The 13,583-nt window shown below is 51.6% G+C and overlaps 1 protein-coding gene across 13 annotated transcripts in view; it reads left to right on the top strand.

Annotated features, from left to right (window-relative positions):
- The window catches only part of PDPK1 (3-phosphoinositide dependent protein kinase 1), a 78,398-nt gene that overhangs the window by 499 nt on the left and 64,316 nt on the right, over window positions 1-13,583 (top strand). For 3 of the 13 annotated variants that reach the window (XM_054242423.2, XM_035266496.3, XM_078344285.1), the window contains exon 2: window positions 8,180-8,300. The exons of 2 other annotated variants lie outside the window; for them this stretch is intronic. In XM_054242423.2, coding sequence (XP_054098398.2) covers window positions 8,180-8,300 — 121 coding nt within the window. 8 more of the 13 variants (XM_035266500.3, XM_078344284.1, XM_054242424.2 and 5 more) reach the window with 6 other exon arrangements.

Raw genomic sequence — 13,583 nt, 5'->3', positions numbered from 1 at the left:
GAACTGCATGGCCATGTGTCGGTATAAAAAAAAAATAAAGTTGGCCAAGTGCACTGGCTCACGCCTGCAATCCCAGCACTTTGGGAGGCCGAGGCGGGTGGATCACAAGGTCAGGAGTTTGAGACCAGCCTGGCCGATATGGTTTCCTATAAAAAAATACAAAAAAATTAGCCAGGCGTGCTGGCTGGCACCTGTAATCCCAGCTACTTGGGAGGCCGAGGCAGGAGAATTGCTTGAACTGGGAGGTGGAGGTTGCAGTGAGCCGAGATTGGGCCACTGACTCCAGAGCAAGACTGCATCAAAAACAACAACAATAACAAAAGTTAACCCAGTTAAGCTGGGCGTGGAGGCGAACGCTGTAATCCCAGCACTTTGGGAGGCTGAGGCAGGCAGATTGCTGGAGTTTGAGACCAGCCTGGCCAACATGGTGAAACCCTGTCTCTACAAAAAATACATTTAGCGGAGCTTGGTGGCACATACCTGTAGTCCCAGGTACTCAGGTGGCTGAGGCAGGAGAATCGCTTGAACCCAGGAGGCGGAGGTTGCAGTGAGCAGAATTCGAGCCACTGCATTCCAGCCTTGGCCAGAGAGCGCGACTCGGTCTCAAAAACAAAAAACCAAAACACACGAAACACAAACAATCCATCATCGATATTAACAACTACGAAGGGAAAAAACGCCACAAAATCATTTCTAGGGAAGGACAGAAGTTCTGAAGTTGCCTCCGGGACTATCGACAGTAGTAAGATGGGCTTGTTTTCTGTCGTATGAATGTGACTTTATAGCCCAGATTTCCTTCCGTGAAGGCTTGTTGTGAAACTAGCAAAGTTGAGCCTCCGCGTTTACGCAGAGCCGGAGTCGGAGCCCCAGGTTCGAGCCCAGCCCCGCCGCAACCTCGGGCGTGACCTTGGCCGGAGCCCGGTCCCCTCCGAGCCTCAGTTTCCCGGTCTGGGAGCCCGGAATGACAGGTCGCCCCCCCCCCGCCCCGCCCAGCCCCGCCCCGTGAGCTTTGGGATTGGCTCGCGCGAGGTTCCCCTCCCCAGGCGGGGCCGGCCCTCTCCCGCCCGCCAGGCCCCAACCCGGAAATGCAGCTCAGGGAGGAGGCGGGGCCCATTCGGGCCGCGGCAGAGTGACGGTGGGCGCGGCCAATGAGCGCGGGCGGCGGCGGCGGCACGGCGGAAGTCCTGCCCGGCGTCGCGCGGGGGCGGGGCGGTGCTGGGGGCGGCGGGCAGCGGGGCGGGCGCAGGATGAGGGCGGCCATTGCTGGGGCTCCGCTGCGGGGAGGAGGACGCTGAGGAGGCGCCGAGCCGCGCAGCGCTGCGGGGGAGGCGCCCGCGCCGACGCGGGGCCCATGGCTAGGACCACCAGCCAGCTGGTGAGCGCGCGGCGGCGGGCTGGGCGCGCCGGCCCGTTACCCTGCCGGCTGCGGCGGCTGCCCGGATCCGGCGAGGCGGGGCGGCCCGGGGTCCCGAGGGCCGGGCGGCGCCTCACCTGCGGCCGAGCTGCCGGGCCGGGCCGGGGATGGCGGGCGCCGGCCGGGGGCGCTGCTTGGCTGAGGAGAGAAGCCTCGGCCTGGGTTGCGGCGGGCGCGGGCCTGGCCGGGGACGCTGACAGAAGCGCGGAGGGCGGGGGAGGCCGGGAGGTGTCACCCGGCCCGGCGAGGTGGAAGTGCCTGGAAAGTTTGTTTTCGGCTCGGTGCAGCCTGGAGTCGAACCTCCGGGGTTACGTTTCTGTTCTGTCGTTAGAGGAACCGCCTTCGGCCTCCGCCTGGCTCGGGGTCCCGGGCGCCTCCTCCTGCGAGAGAAGCAGAAGGTGCGAGCTCTTGCTCAAAGCACCTGATGCTCCTGGGCCCCGTTTCCAAATTCTCGATGAGGGTGCCGGGGTAAAATCTCCTTTCCCGGTCCGGCCAAGGGGCATTTGGGTGCTTTTCCTGCCCGTGGCTGTGCTCAGCGTTGCGGGAAGCCCCTGGGAGGCCGAGTGTTCAGGATCACCCAGGGGAAGTGAGCTTGACAGGTAGGAGGGATTTTAGGGGAAGGACCAAAACAAACCACTTGTTGGGTGAAATGTTTTGCTGAAAGTATCGCTGGTGTTTCTGTATTTTCTCTCCGTTGCTTAAAGTATCCCTGATGTTTTTATGTTTTCCATATGCTAAGCTGTAGAGTCTGGGGACCACGGTTTAAGAATTTATGCCTTGTATGCGATGCGTGGCGGCTGATGGAAAAACGTCTACAGAGCTTGCGAAGTGTGATTTAAAAGGCAAATATTTTAAATGAAGGAAAACCCAAGAACTTTCCTTGATCCCTTATCTTCCAGGATGCGACTTTTTTTTTTTTAGACATAGTTTTGCTCTTGTTGCCCAGGCTGTAGTGCAATGGCGCGATCTCAGCTCTCAGCACATACTCTGCCTCCCGGGTTCAAGCAGTTTTCCTGCCTCAGCCTCCCGAATAGCTGGAATTACAAGATTGCGCTACCACGCCCGGCTATTTTGTTGTTGTTGTTGAGATGGAGTCTCACTCCCCTCGCGCGCAGGCTGGAGTGCAGTGGTCCGATCTCGAGTCACTGCAACCTCGGCTTCCGTGGTTGAAGCAATTCTCCTTACTCAGCCTCCCGAGTATCTGGGATTTCAGGCACACGCCACCACGCCCGGCTCATTTTTTGTATTTTTTTTGTAGAGACAGGGTTTCGCCATGTTGGCCAGGCTTGTCTCGACCTCCTAACTCAGATGATCCACCCTCCTCCGCCTCCCAAAGTGCTAGGATTACAGGTGTCAGCCACTGGGCCGGGCAACTGACTTTTTGATAGGCGTTCTTGATCTTTTTGGGGGGGGGCGGGGTCGTAAGTTTGAGAATCTGAGGAAAGATACAGGCCCTGTTCTGAGAAAAATGCAGAGTTGACACTGAATTTTGTAGCTTCATCAGGAGACTCTTGAACCGTCTGCAGCTCACTTGTGGATTTTGTAGAGATACGTTGTAATCAGAAGCGTTAAAGAAGGGAAACGGTTCGGTTGAGAAAAATGGTGAAGGGTGAAAGGGATGCCTTTGGCTGTTTCAACATGTGCGCCCCGAAGTGCCCCGGCTAACGCGCAAAAACATGAATGAGTCTGCTTGGTCAGGCTCAGTTGAGGCTGGGGTGTACAGTCATGGTGAAGTTTGAGAGGTTAACTTGCACCCAGTGACGCTGTCTCAAAGCCAGGTGTGTATTTCGTGGCATCCATGGGGAGAGGAAAGAGCACATTTTTTTTTTTTTGAGTTGGAGTCTCCTCTCTCTGTCCCCCAGGCTGGAGTGCAGTGGTGCAGTCTTGGCTCACTGCAATCTCTGCCCCCTGGGTTCAAGCAGTTCTTCTGCCTCAGCCTCCTGAGTAGCTGGGACTGCAGGCCCACGCCACCACCCCTAGCTAATTTTGGTATTTTTAGTAGAGACAGGTTTTCACCATATTGGCCAGGTGGGTCTGGAAAGCCTGACCTTGTGATCTGCTTGCCTCGGCCTCCCGAAGTGCTGGGATTACAGGTGTGAGCCGCCGCGCCGGGCCTGAGCACATTTTCTCATGGCCTTAGCAGTTCCACATGATGGACAGTTAATAGCTGCAGTTTTCTTCACCTAGGCAGCTTTTTTTGCACAAAATCACTGAATCCAGTGAGCGAGAATGATAGAATATAAGATAGATTTCCATGTGAGGAAATGTCAGGAACAAGGCTTTTGCATCTCCGTCAGCTGAGTTCCCCGATGTGTGTGTGTGTATGTGAGAATATGCGGTGTTTCCTGTCTGTAATGGTCGAGGCAGCCCTAATCCTGGATTTTCACCTGAGGACAGATAGACTTTCAGGTTCAAGTGAGTTTGCGACTGGACTTTAGGGTGGCCCTGTATGAGAAGCCAGCCCCCTTCCCAGTGAACTTGCCCGTGTCTGTACGGTAGACAGCCAGCAGGGGGAGCAGTGCCCGTGTAAAGGCAGACCGTGGCCTGGCCCAGTCTGGTGCTAAGTGGGGCAGAGGTTGTGAGTACCATTTCTTGAGCTGACTACTCAAGACAGGTGCTTTCCTAGGTTCTCTGACACCTCATTGCAAGGTAGGTGTTGTTCCCATTTTACAGGTGCAGAGACGTTAAGACCTGCCTCATAAGGGGTTGAGACTCCAGGGTCACCCTGCCCCTCACGTTTGGAACCCCCGAGGGAGGGTCTGCCAGACAGCTCAGCCCAGCACTCTGTGTAAGAAAGTCTTCAGTGCCGCTGCCCAGGATGTCTTTCTGGGGGTGGGGCCTGAATGTCTTGACCATGCCGTGCTGGAGGCAGGAGGGGTGTTTTCATGTGGAAGAACTGTACATATTTTTTTGGGTAGATGGCTGAACTCTGTGACCCTGGGGCCTGTTTCAGCCTCCTGCTGTCAGTTTGGACAGAGGCTGTGATTCGGCCTTGTTTGAGGTCAGTACTCTGAATGGGTGAGGCTTGGAATCCTCCCTTTGGAGAAAAGAAACGTAATGATTTCTGCTGAAGGTAGAGTTGGGGAACTAGGCAGCGTGGCCTCCTGCACTCCCTGGGGTGGGTCTGTCTTTTGCAAAGGTGGCTGCATCTTTAGGAGAAGGCGAGGGGAGAAGCAGAGAGCATGGAGAGAAGTGGCTTTCAATTTTCTCCCTCCTTTTGGGGAGTTCTTCTTATGTGACTGGTCTGGTGCATAGTGTGATGTGTTCCTGTCCCCAGCGATGCCCCAACAGCCAGTCCAAGCTGAGTCCAGAGCTAGCAAGGTGAGGTCCCAGTACTAAGAGGGAAGTGGTTTGTTCTGCTCTTCTGAGATGTGTTTTATGAGAAGGATCCGACAGCAGTCTGCAGAGATGTGGGGCCTGAAAAGGGCAGCTCTTCTTGGCAGGTCTTGGCCCTCTAGACTGCCTTCAGCACGATGTTGGGGACGAACAGCGAGTGTTCTTTTCAGTGTGTGCCCTCATCCCCTGAGCCACCTGCACCAGGGTGTAGATGCTCCAGGGCAGCTGATTGGCACTGGTGGGAGCTGGAGTTGGGCAAGCGGGTGATGAACTGGGAAGTGCTGCAGAAATGAGGGGACAGGCGTGGCCAGTCCCTTCTGAGAGGATGTGTTTGGAAGAGAGCGGGCATTAGCGTGGCATCTTCTGTGGAAATGGACTTGTACAGGATGCCACATGGTGCTACAGTTCTGTGGGGAGGCAGGTTGTGGCTGCAGAGGAGCACTGGGTACAGAAACAGCCCCCCAGCAGGTGCGAGGGCCAGGGCGGTGCGTGCCACTCCACGCCTGCCGTACGATGACAGGTGGTTGCCGGGCTGCACAGCGCAGTTGTTTTGAAGGCATGTTCAAAGGGCAGGGTGCTGGGAGGAAGTGCTGGCATGGAAACTTCAAGTTTTAGACATATATTGCTCAGATTTTTTCAGCCATGCATTCTTCTATAACAGAATCTCAGTATTCACTTGCTCAGTGTGATACCAGGTCCTTTAAAAGATTATTTGAATGTTGAGAACAGGTTGTATGTTCTGTCTCTAGCTGTTAGATCACAGGCAGGGCACGTTTTCTCAAAGACATGGGGATGGATTCTGTGTGTTCTGTCTTAGCGAGGAGAAAGGCCTGTTTGGGTTCATAATGATTGTTGGGGTCTATTTTCTGTACCTGATGTTGGTTGCACGAAGTCTGTTTCCATTCTCTTAGTCTAGACAGTTTTCCTGATATTTAAACCGGAATGTTTACTCCAAGAAATTCCAGGTCTCTTTGAATGTGTTAAGACAGATACTCAATTAATTATAGAAGATTGACATTTCTGGGCTTCACATCCCTTATAAGAACACCTGATTCTGGTTTCTGTTTGTTTATTTGTCTGTTTATTTATTTGAGGCCGAGTCTTGCTGTGTCATGCAGGCTGGAGTACATTGGCACTATTTTGGCTCACTGCAACCTCTGCCTCCTCGCTCAAGGGATTCTTGTGCCTCAGCCTCTTGGGTAGCTGGGATTACAGGTGTGCAGCCACCTATATTATTGATTGACTGATTGAGATGGAGGTCTCGCTGTGTTGCCAGGGCTAGTCTCAAATTGCGGGGCTCGAGGGATCCTCCCGTCCCGGCCTCCCAAAGTGCTGGGATTAGAGGCGTGAGCCACCGTGCCCAGCCTGTTTCTGTTTAAAGGATTGGATTATAAGAGGGCCCACAGAATTTCGAACAGTACCATAGAGCTTGAGTATGAAGAAGACAGACAAGCCTGACATTAGCAGCTCACTGTTGAGCACACGGCCCCCTGCAGAATAAACAAGTGTGTGGTTTTCATCTGATGAAGGTGGGCATGTAGTTCCTGGACAGCCCAGTGACTTTCTTCATTCCACAGACAAGATCAGATGCCCTCTGTCTCAGCCCCCGTGCTGGGGACTTGCCCAGTCTGTGTTTCAAATCAGCTCGAAGCCTGCAGGGAATCGAAATACTTAAAGACGAGGTTTGCAGGTGTGTCTGGAGGCCAAGGATGTTAGTTCTGGCGGTTCGCATCTCCCGTGTTGATGGAGCTAGTGACGGGTTCTCGCATGCTGGAGAGGGCTGAGGAGAGGCTGTGTGCCTCAGCAGTATGCCAGTCAGGATTCATCTAGCTACGCTTAGTTTTTACAATCAATTCATTGTTAGAGTCCCATTCTTCAACCTGTTTTTTCCCTTTTGGAATTAGTTTGACTGCAGTAGGAAGGGGTCGTAGCTCAGTGACAGCTGTGCATTGAACGCCTTCAGGAAAGGCAGATGAGATTTCCAGGGAAGGCTCGAAGCCTCACTGAAATGCTCCTGGCATGCACTTGGCCTGCAGTGCAACATGGGAAAGGGGCCCTCACGTTTCAGTTCTTCCTCGGTGATTCCAGGAGCCCCGGGGGTGGGAGAAGGGACAGGACCTTGCTCCTGAGTCTCAGGTGTGGTGACTCTCTCCCCTTGCTGCGTTAGTGCGGCCCTCAGTGCTGCGGCCTTAGTTGCTGTCCCTCCAGGCGGCACTCCGTCAACGCAGCCCTCACTCCGCACTGCCGCACGATGCTGCATTCTCCTCACTCTGGCCATGGCCACTGTCCTTTCGGCTTCCCCTTTTCTGGTGAGGGAGGGCTCCAAGGACTTGCTGGCTGGTCCCCAGCTGCCAGCCCTCCTGCACCTCCCCCTCCTCTCCTGGCCTGTCACTTCATTCCTCCTCCGAGGGGGCCCAGTCTCGGGTGCCCTGACACAGCCTCTCTTTCCAGTCTTCACGGCCCAGAGGGTCCAGGATGTTCCCTGCAGCCCTGTTCTCCACAGTTCTTGTCTTCGCCAGGCTTTTCTTCCTTGCCTGGAGGAATTTCCCTACATGGAATCACTCGTGGCTGTACAGTCTTTTCTGACCATCTCCTGCTTGCTCTTGTTGTCGTTGTTGTTGTTGAGATGGCGTCTTGCTTTGTCGCCCAGGCTGGAGTGCATTGCAGAGAAAATGGTAGTACTTGGAGTTTGTAAACCGAAGCTGGAACTCAGTACAGGTGGGAACATAGCGCCTATTGTTGCTGAGGTGGGGCGGCAGTCAGTGTCCATTGTGTGTTCAAAGACAGACTGATTCAGCAGTTCAGCTTCTGGGAATTTAAGTCTGGAAAATAAGGTGCATGCAAAGATTTTGCTCCTAGAATATTTGTCACAGCTTTGAAATAGGGGAGAACTGGAAATATCCTGATTTCCCCTCAGCTAGAGATAGGTTGGAACATTGTGGTGAGTCTGTGCTGTCCCTCAGGCTCTGTGGAAATGGGTTCCAGAACCTCTCCCAGACACCAGAATCAGAGGGTGCTGAAGTCCCTGCCTCTGAGGCGGCGTAGTGTGTGCGTATAACCTGTGCGCTCCCTCCTGCGCGCTCCCTCCTGCGCGCTCCCTCCTGCGCGCTCCCTCCTGCGCGCTCCCTCCTGTGCGCTCTGTGGCCACTAGATTGCATGTAATGCCTAGTGCAATGTCAGTACTGTGTAAATAGTTGCTGTACTATATTGTTTCGGGAATCATGGCAAGAAGAAAAGTCTGCACATGTTCAGTATGGATGCAATTTATTTTTTTCCTAATATTTTCCATCCACTGTTGGTTGAATCCATGCATGTGGGGTCAACCTATGGACGGGGAGGGCTGACTGTACTTTCCCGACAGGTGGTCACAAAATGTTTATACTTGAAAAGACCTGGTTGCAAAGCAGCATGCCGTGTCACTTTCCTCAGGCCCAGGAAGAGCGTGGAGGGAGACTCCCGCAGAAACGTTAGCGGTGGTTCAGCGGTTTGCTGGGCCGATGGGATGAGGACCTGGCATTCAGCTAGCAGCGAGGAAACAGTGGTGAATAAGGTACGTCTGGCTCTGTCCCCTGGAGCTTACTGAAGTGAGGATGAACCTTTCTCTATAATTTTTATTCTGAAAATGTCAAAACTAAAGAAGAGTTGAAGCACAGTGCGATGAATATCCCTAGCCCTTTCACCTGGATTCTGTCAGTTGCTAACTTTTCCATATTCGCTTGTATGTGTTACCCCCTCAGCTCCAAAACTTTTTTCTGTTATTTTTATTATTTGAAAACAAGTCACACACGTGATAGTATTTCAGCGTAGACTCCTCCGAGTGCCTTCTGCGCTCAGAAGCTGTCTCATGTACAGCCTCCTCCTCATCACGTGTGAGATAGCATTAACATTGCAGTTTTCTCTTGGAGATGGAATCTCGTGTTGTTGCCCAGGCTGCAGTGTAGTAGTGTGATCTTGGCTCACTGCAACCTCCGCCTCCTGGGTTCAAGTGATTCTCCACCATTCCTGGCTAGTTTTTGTATTTTTAGTAAAGATGGGGTTTCACCATTGGTCAGGCTGGTCTCGAACTACTGAGCTGGTGATCAGCCTGCCTTGACTCCCAAAGCGCTGGGATTACAGGCGTAAGCCACTGCGCCTGGCCAACTAAAGGGTAATTCATAATTCTTCTTTTTAAAAAATAGGCTTTATATTTTGAACAGTTTTTTTTTTTTAATGTAGAGATGGAGTCTCACTATGTTGCCAAGGCTAGTTTCGAACTCCTGGCCTCAAGTGATCCTCCCGCCTTCTCCCAAAGTGCTCGGGTTACAGGTATGAGCCACCTCATGTGTCCTAGAACAGTTTTAGATTTATGGAGCGATTGAAAAGACAATGCAGAGGGTTGCCCAGTGCTCTGCACCTGTCTCCTCTGGTACTAAAATCTGGAACTAGTGTCCTATATTTGTTACAAGTAATGAACCAATGTTAATACAGAGTCAAGTCCACACGTTTTTCACACCTCCTTAGTGTTTAGGTCATGTCCTCCTGCCCCAGGATCTCCCATGACAGGGTTCCTCTGGGCTGTTGCGCTTTCTCCCGCTTTCCTTGTTTTTTGATGACCTTGATGGTTTTGAGGGGTGCTGAGACTGGAGTCACAGGTTTTTGGGAGGAAGAGCATAGAGGTCGTGCCCTGTTCATTGCGCCACATCAAGGGTCTGTGTCGTGAGAGTGCTGTGTCTGCGTTATGTTGACCTCAGCCACCTGACTGAGGCGGCACTTGTGACATTCTTCCCTGTGAAGTCACTCCCTTCCTTTCACACTGTGCTCTTTGGAAGAAAGCCACCACGTGCACTCATACCTACAAGGAGGAGTTATGTTCTTCATGTACATTTTGTTAGAATGTACTGATTTATATGCTGTGAGCATGTTTACTGATTACAACTAATTTACTATCAGTTCACAGAAGCTTTGGTGCATGGTTCTGGGTAGGTTTAGGGCATTGTTGAAGATCACGAATGAAGAAAAGGTGATGGTTAGTGCTGTTAGCCTGTCTTTGAATTTTTTTTTTTTTTTTTTGCGACAGAGTCTCGCTCTGTTACCCAGGCTGGAGTACAGTGGTGCGATCTTGGCTCACTGCAACCTCCGCCTTCTATTGTTCAGGCAATTCTCCTGCCTCAGCCTCTTGAGTAGCTGGGATTACAAGTGCACACTACCCTGCCCAGCTAATTTTTTTTTGAGCTGGAGTCTGGCTCTGTCCAGGCTAGAGTGCAGTGGTGTGATCTTGGCTCACTGCAACCTCTGTCCCCAGGGTTCTGGTGATTCTCCTGCCTCAGCCTTCCAAGTAGCTGGGATTACAGACTTGCACCACCACACTCAGCTAATATTTTTGTATTTTTAGTAGAGATGGGGTTTCGCCATGTTGTCCAGGCTGGTCTCAAACTCCTGACCTCAGGTGACCCACCCGCCTTGGCCTCCCAAAGTGCTGGGATTACAGGACTACTGTGTCCGCCCTGTAACCACTTCTAAACCACCTGGGGCCCATCCTCACTTTTCTTACCCCAGGCACACAAAGCTCAGCACCTGCAGCATCTGCACAGGAGAGCTTGCTAAGATTTTTTTTTTAACCATCATTTTGAGCTTGAGACTTTTTCGGAATGAGAATAAAATAAAAACCCTGGCCTGTCTGCAGCGTTAGGTGCCTGGAGTTAGTGAAGTGAAGGTGAGATCCCAGACCGGCCTGCTACCCCCACTTTTTTTCGTGTCTCTGGTAACTAAACTCCACAGTGGGCGTTGGTTGGAGGTGCGGATGAATGTCTTGCCTGACCAGTTGCTCTTCTCTGCACGCTGATGATGCGAAGTTTTACTCTAGAGTTAGCTGTTAACATTGCATTGGGATAAGGTCTCTCTGTGTCTCTGTTGCCTGTTACTGTCCCCAGGAAGAGACTATTTACATCTTGCAGATAAGGAGTCCAGGAAGGGGAACATGTGTTTCTGTGTCGTTTCAGGTGTCAGATAGGCATGCTGGGTTAGAAATCTGCTGGGTCTCTTATGTGGTTGTAAACCCCCTAGAGGGGTGTTCCTGCCAGGTGACATTCATATGGCCAGTGACATTCTAGGGGCTAGTTTTTGTGTTTTTACTATTTCAAGGAGAGAGTAGCTCTGAAGATTCAAGACCAAAGTTCTGCCAGGCAGAGTGTCTCACATCTCTAATCCCAGCACCTTGGGAGGCCGAGTTGCATGGATCATGAGGTCAAGAGATCGAGACCATCCTGGCCAACATGGTGAAACTCCGTCTCTACTAAACATACAAAAATTAGCTGGGCATGGTGGCGCACTCCTGTGGTCCCAGCTACTCAGGAGGCTGAGACAGGAGAATTGCTTGAACCTGGGAGGCAGAAGTTGCAGTGAGCCAAGAGCATGCCACTGCACTCCAGCCTGGTGACAGAGTAAAATTCAGTCTCAAAAATAAAAGCCAAAGTCTGAGCACACTGGTTTGGCATTTTCCTGAGAGGGTCTCCCATTAGTGTTACTAGAAGAGCATTCCAGGTTTCTGTGGGTGTGTATGTGTCTGTGCGAGACTTCAGGGTCTTCAGGAACTGTGTGTGGCATTCCAGCAGTCCTTTTGCTGCTCACAGGGACACAGCACCTTGCCTGTGGAGACGCTGTTGATGTGGGGAAAACAGAGCCCTGGTCCCGCAGGGACAGAGAGCAACACGGTACCTGCTGAGGCTGAAGGACAGAGGAGGAGAGGGCAGAGCTGGCAGGCCAGTGTGAGCTAGGGACCAGTGACTGGGATGTGCTGGGAATTCCCAGCGCAGCAGAACACAGATTGTCCTTGAAGGGGAGAGGCAGGCCAGCCAGTGGGGACAAGGAGTGGCAGTGGGGCTAGAACCCCAGGGATAGGGTACCTGTGCACACCAGATTTCCCCGTTTTTGGGCTCTTAGTCTTGGGGACCCAGGACATTTCCTGTAGACAGGTGGGGAGGTGCTCCGCGCTGGCTGGCCTTAGGTGTCACTCTCATTCCCACACTGGGTTGTGGGAGAGTGTTTCCAGAATGAACTTAATCTGCCAGTGGAAGATACATGTTTAAATGGTATGTAAGAAATGTGACTACTTCAGGTTAGAAACTCAGTTTTTCTTAGTTCTTAACTTTAATTATGTTAAATTAATCTTAGGAAAACAGAAGGCAAGAGCCTGTTGATATTTTCTAAGAATAGGTTTCATTGAGTAAAGCTTTTAAATACATAGTCACTCTACATTTTATGTAAGGTTATTGGACTGTGAAGTGGAATCTTACAGGTGTACAGATTGGACTCATCGTCTGGGACGTGCTGCTGTTCTTCTGATACAGCTCCAATAGTTAATTATTTCTGCCCACAACATAGATCTGCGTCTAGAAGATACTAGTTCCTCCTTCTACTCATTAGTAAATGCTCATGATTCCTTGAGTCCTTTTTGAATGAATGGATTGAGGAACCTGGAAGTTCAAAAAGGTTTATGAGCTCATGTGATCTCACCAGCGTCCTCTGATGACTTAGTGGCTCCACGTGGGGGTCATTGGTAAGGTCCTTCCAAGGTCCTGCCCACCAGGAACTCCCTCCAGCATTCTCTGGGTGTCCTGGGTGTGGGTCCTGCTGCCCCTGCCCCTGCCCTCTGCAGCTATCTGGGTTACTGGTTATAGGGAACCTAGATCTGTCCTTCATTTACTCAGAGGTCATTCCTGTTAACATGTTGATATCTTTTTTTTCCTTTTTTTTTTTTTGAGCTGGAGTCTCACTCTATTGCACAGGCTAGAGTGCAGTGGCGTGATCTCAGCTCACTGCAACCTCTGCCTTCTAGGTTCAAGCGATTCTCCAGCCTCCTGAGTAGCTGGGATTACAGGCATGTGCCACCACATCCGGCTAATTTTTGTATTTTTAGTAGAGATGGGGTTTCACCATGTTGGCCAGGCTGGTTTTGAACTCCTGACCTCAAATGATCCTCCCACCTCGGCCTCCCCAAGTGCTGGGATTAAAGGAGTGAGCCATTGTGCTCAGCCCTTTTTTTTTTTTTGAGACAGAGTTTTGCTCTTGTCACCCAGGCTAGAGTGTAGTGGCACAATCTCAGCTCACTACAACCTCTGCCTCCCAGGTAGCTAGGATTATAGGTGCCCACCACCACACCTGGCTAATTTTTGTATTTTTAGTAGACAGCGTTTCACCATGTTGGACAGGCTGGTCTTGAACTCCTGACCTAAGGTGATCTACTCTCCTCTGCCTTCCAAAGTGCTGGGATTACAGGTGTGAGCCACTGCACCCAGCCGATTATCTTTTCTTTCTTTTTTTTTTTTGAGATGGAATCTCCCTCTGTCGCCCAAGCTGGAGTGCAGTGGTGCGATCTTGGCTCACTGCAACCTCCGACTCCCAGTTTCCAACGAGTCTCCTGCGTCAGCCTCCCAAGTAGCTAGAACTACAGGCGCCTGCCACCACACCTGGCTAAATTTTTGTATTTTTTAGTAGAGATGGGGTTTCACTGTGTTAGCCAGGATGGTCTTGAAAATCTTGAATGTAATAGAGATCCGGTCTCACTCTGTTTCCCTTGCCTCAAGCAATCCTCCCACCCTGGCCTCCAAAGTGTTGGGTTTACAGGTGTCAGGCGCCAGGCCTCTCCTTTTTTTCTTAACCAGAGTGGGGCATGGTTTTGTCTCCTGAGGTTTCCACTTAACATTGTGCACATAGCACTTCACTTCCAGTGGCTACATAATGTTCCTTTGTGTGGGTGAGCAATTGTCCTGCCTTTGAACATTCACATAGGTTGTTACAGTTGCTAGGAGTAACTTCTGAATGAATATTTTAGTCATATGCATCTTAGTTTGATTTC

This window comes from Callithrix jacchus, chromosome 12, assembly GCF_049354715.1.
Source record: "Callithrix jacchus isolate 240 chromosome 12, calJac240_pri, whole genome shotgun sequence".
Lineage (NCBI taxonomy): Eukaryota > Metazoa > Chordata > Mammalia > Primates > Cebidae > Callithrix > Callithrix jacchus.
Note: the sequence above shows the minus strand (reverse complement) of the source record. Positions and strands in the feature narration are given on the sequence as shown.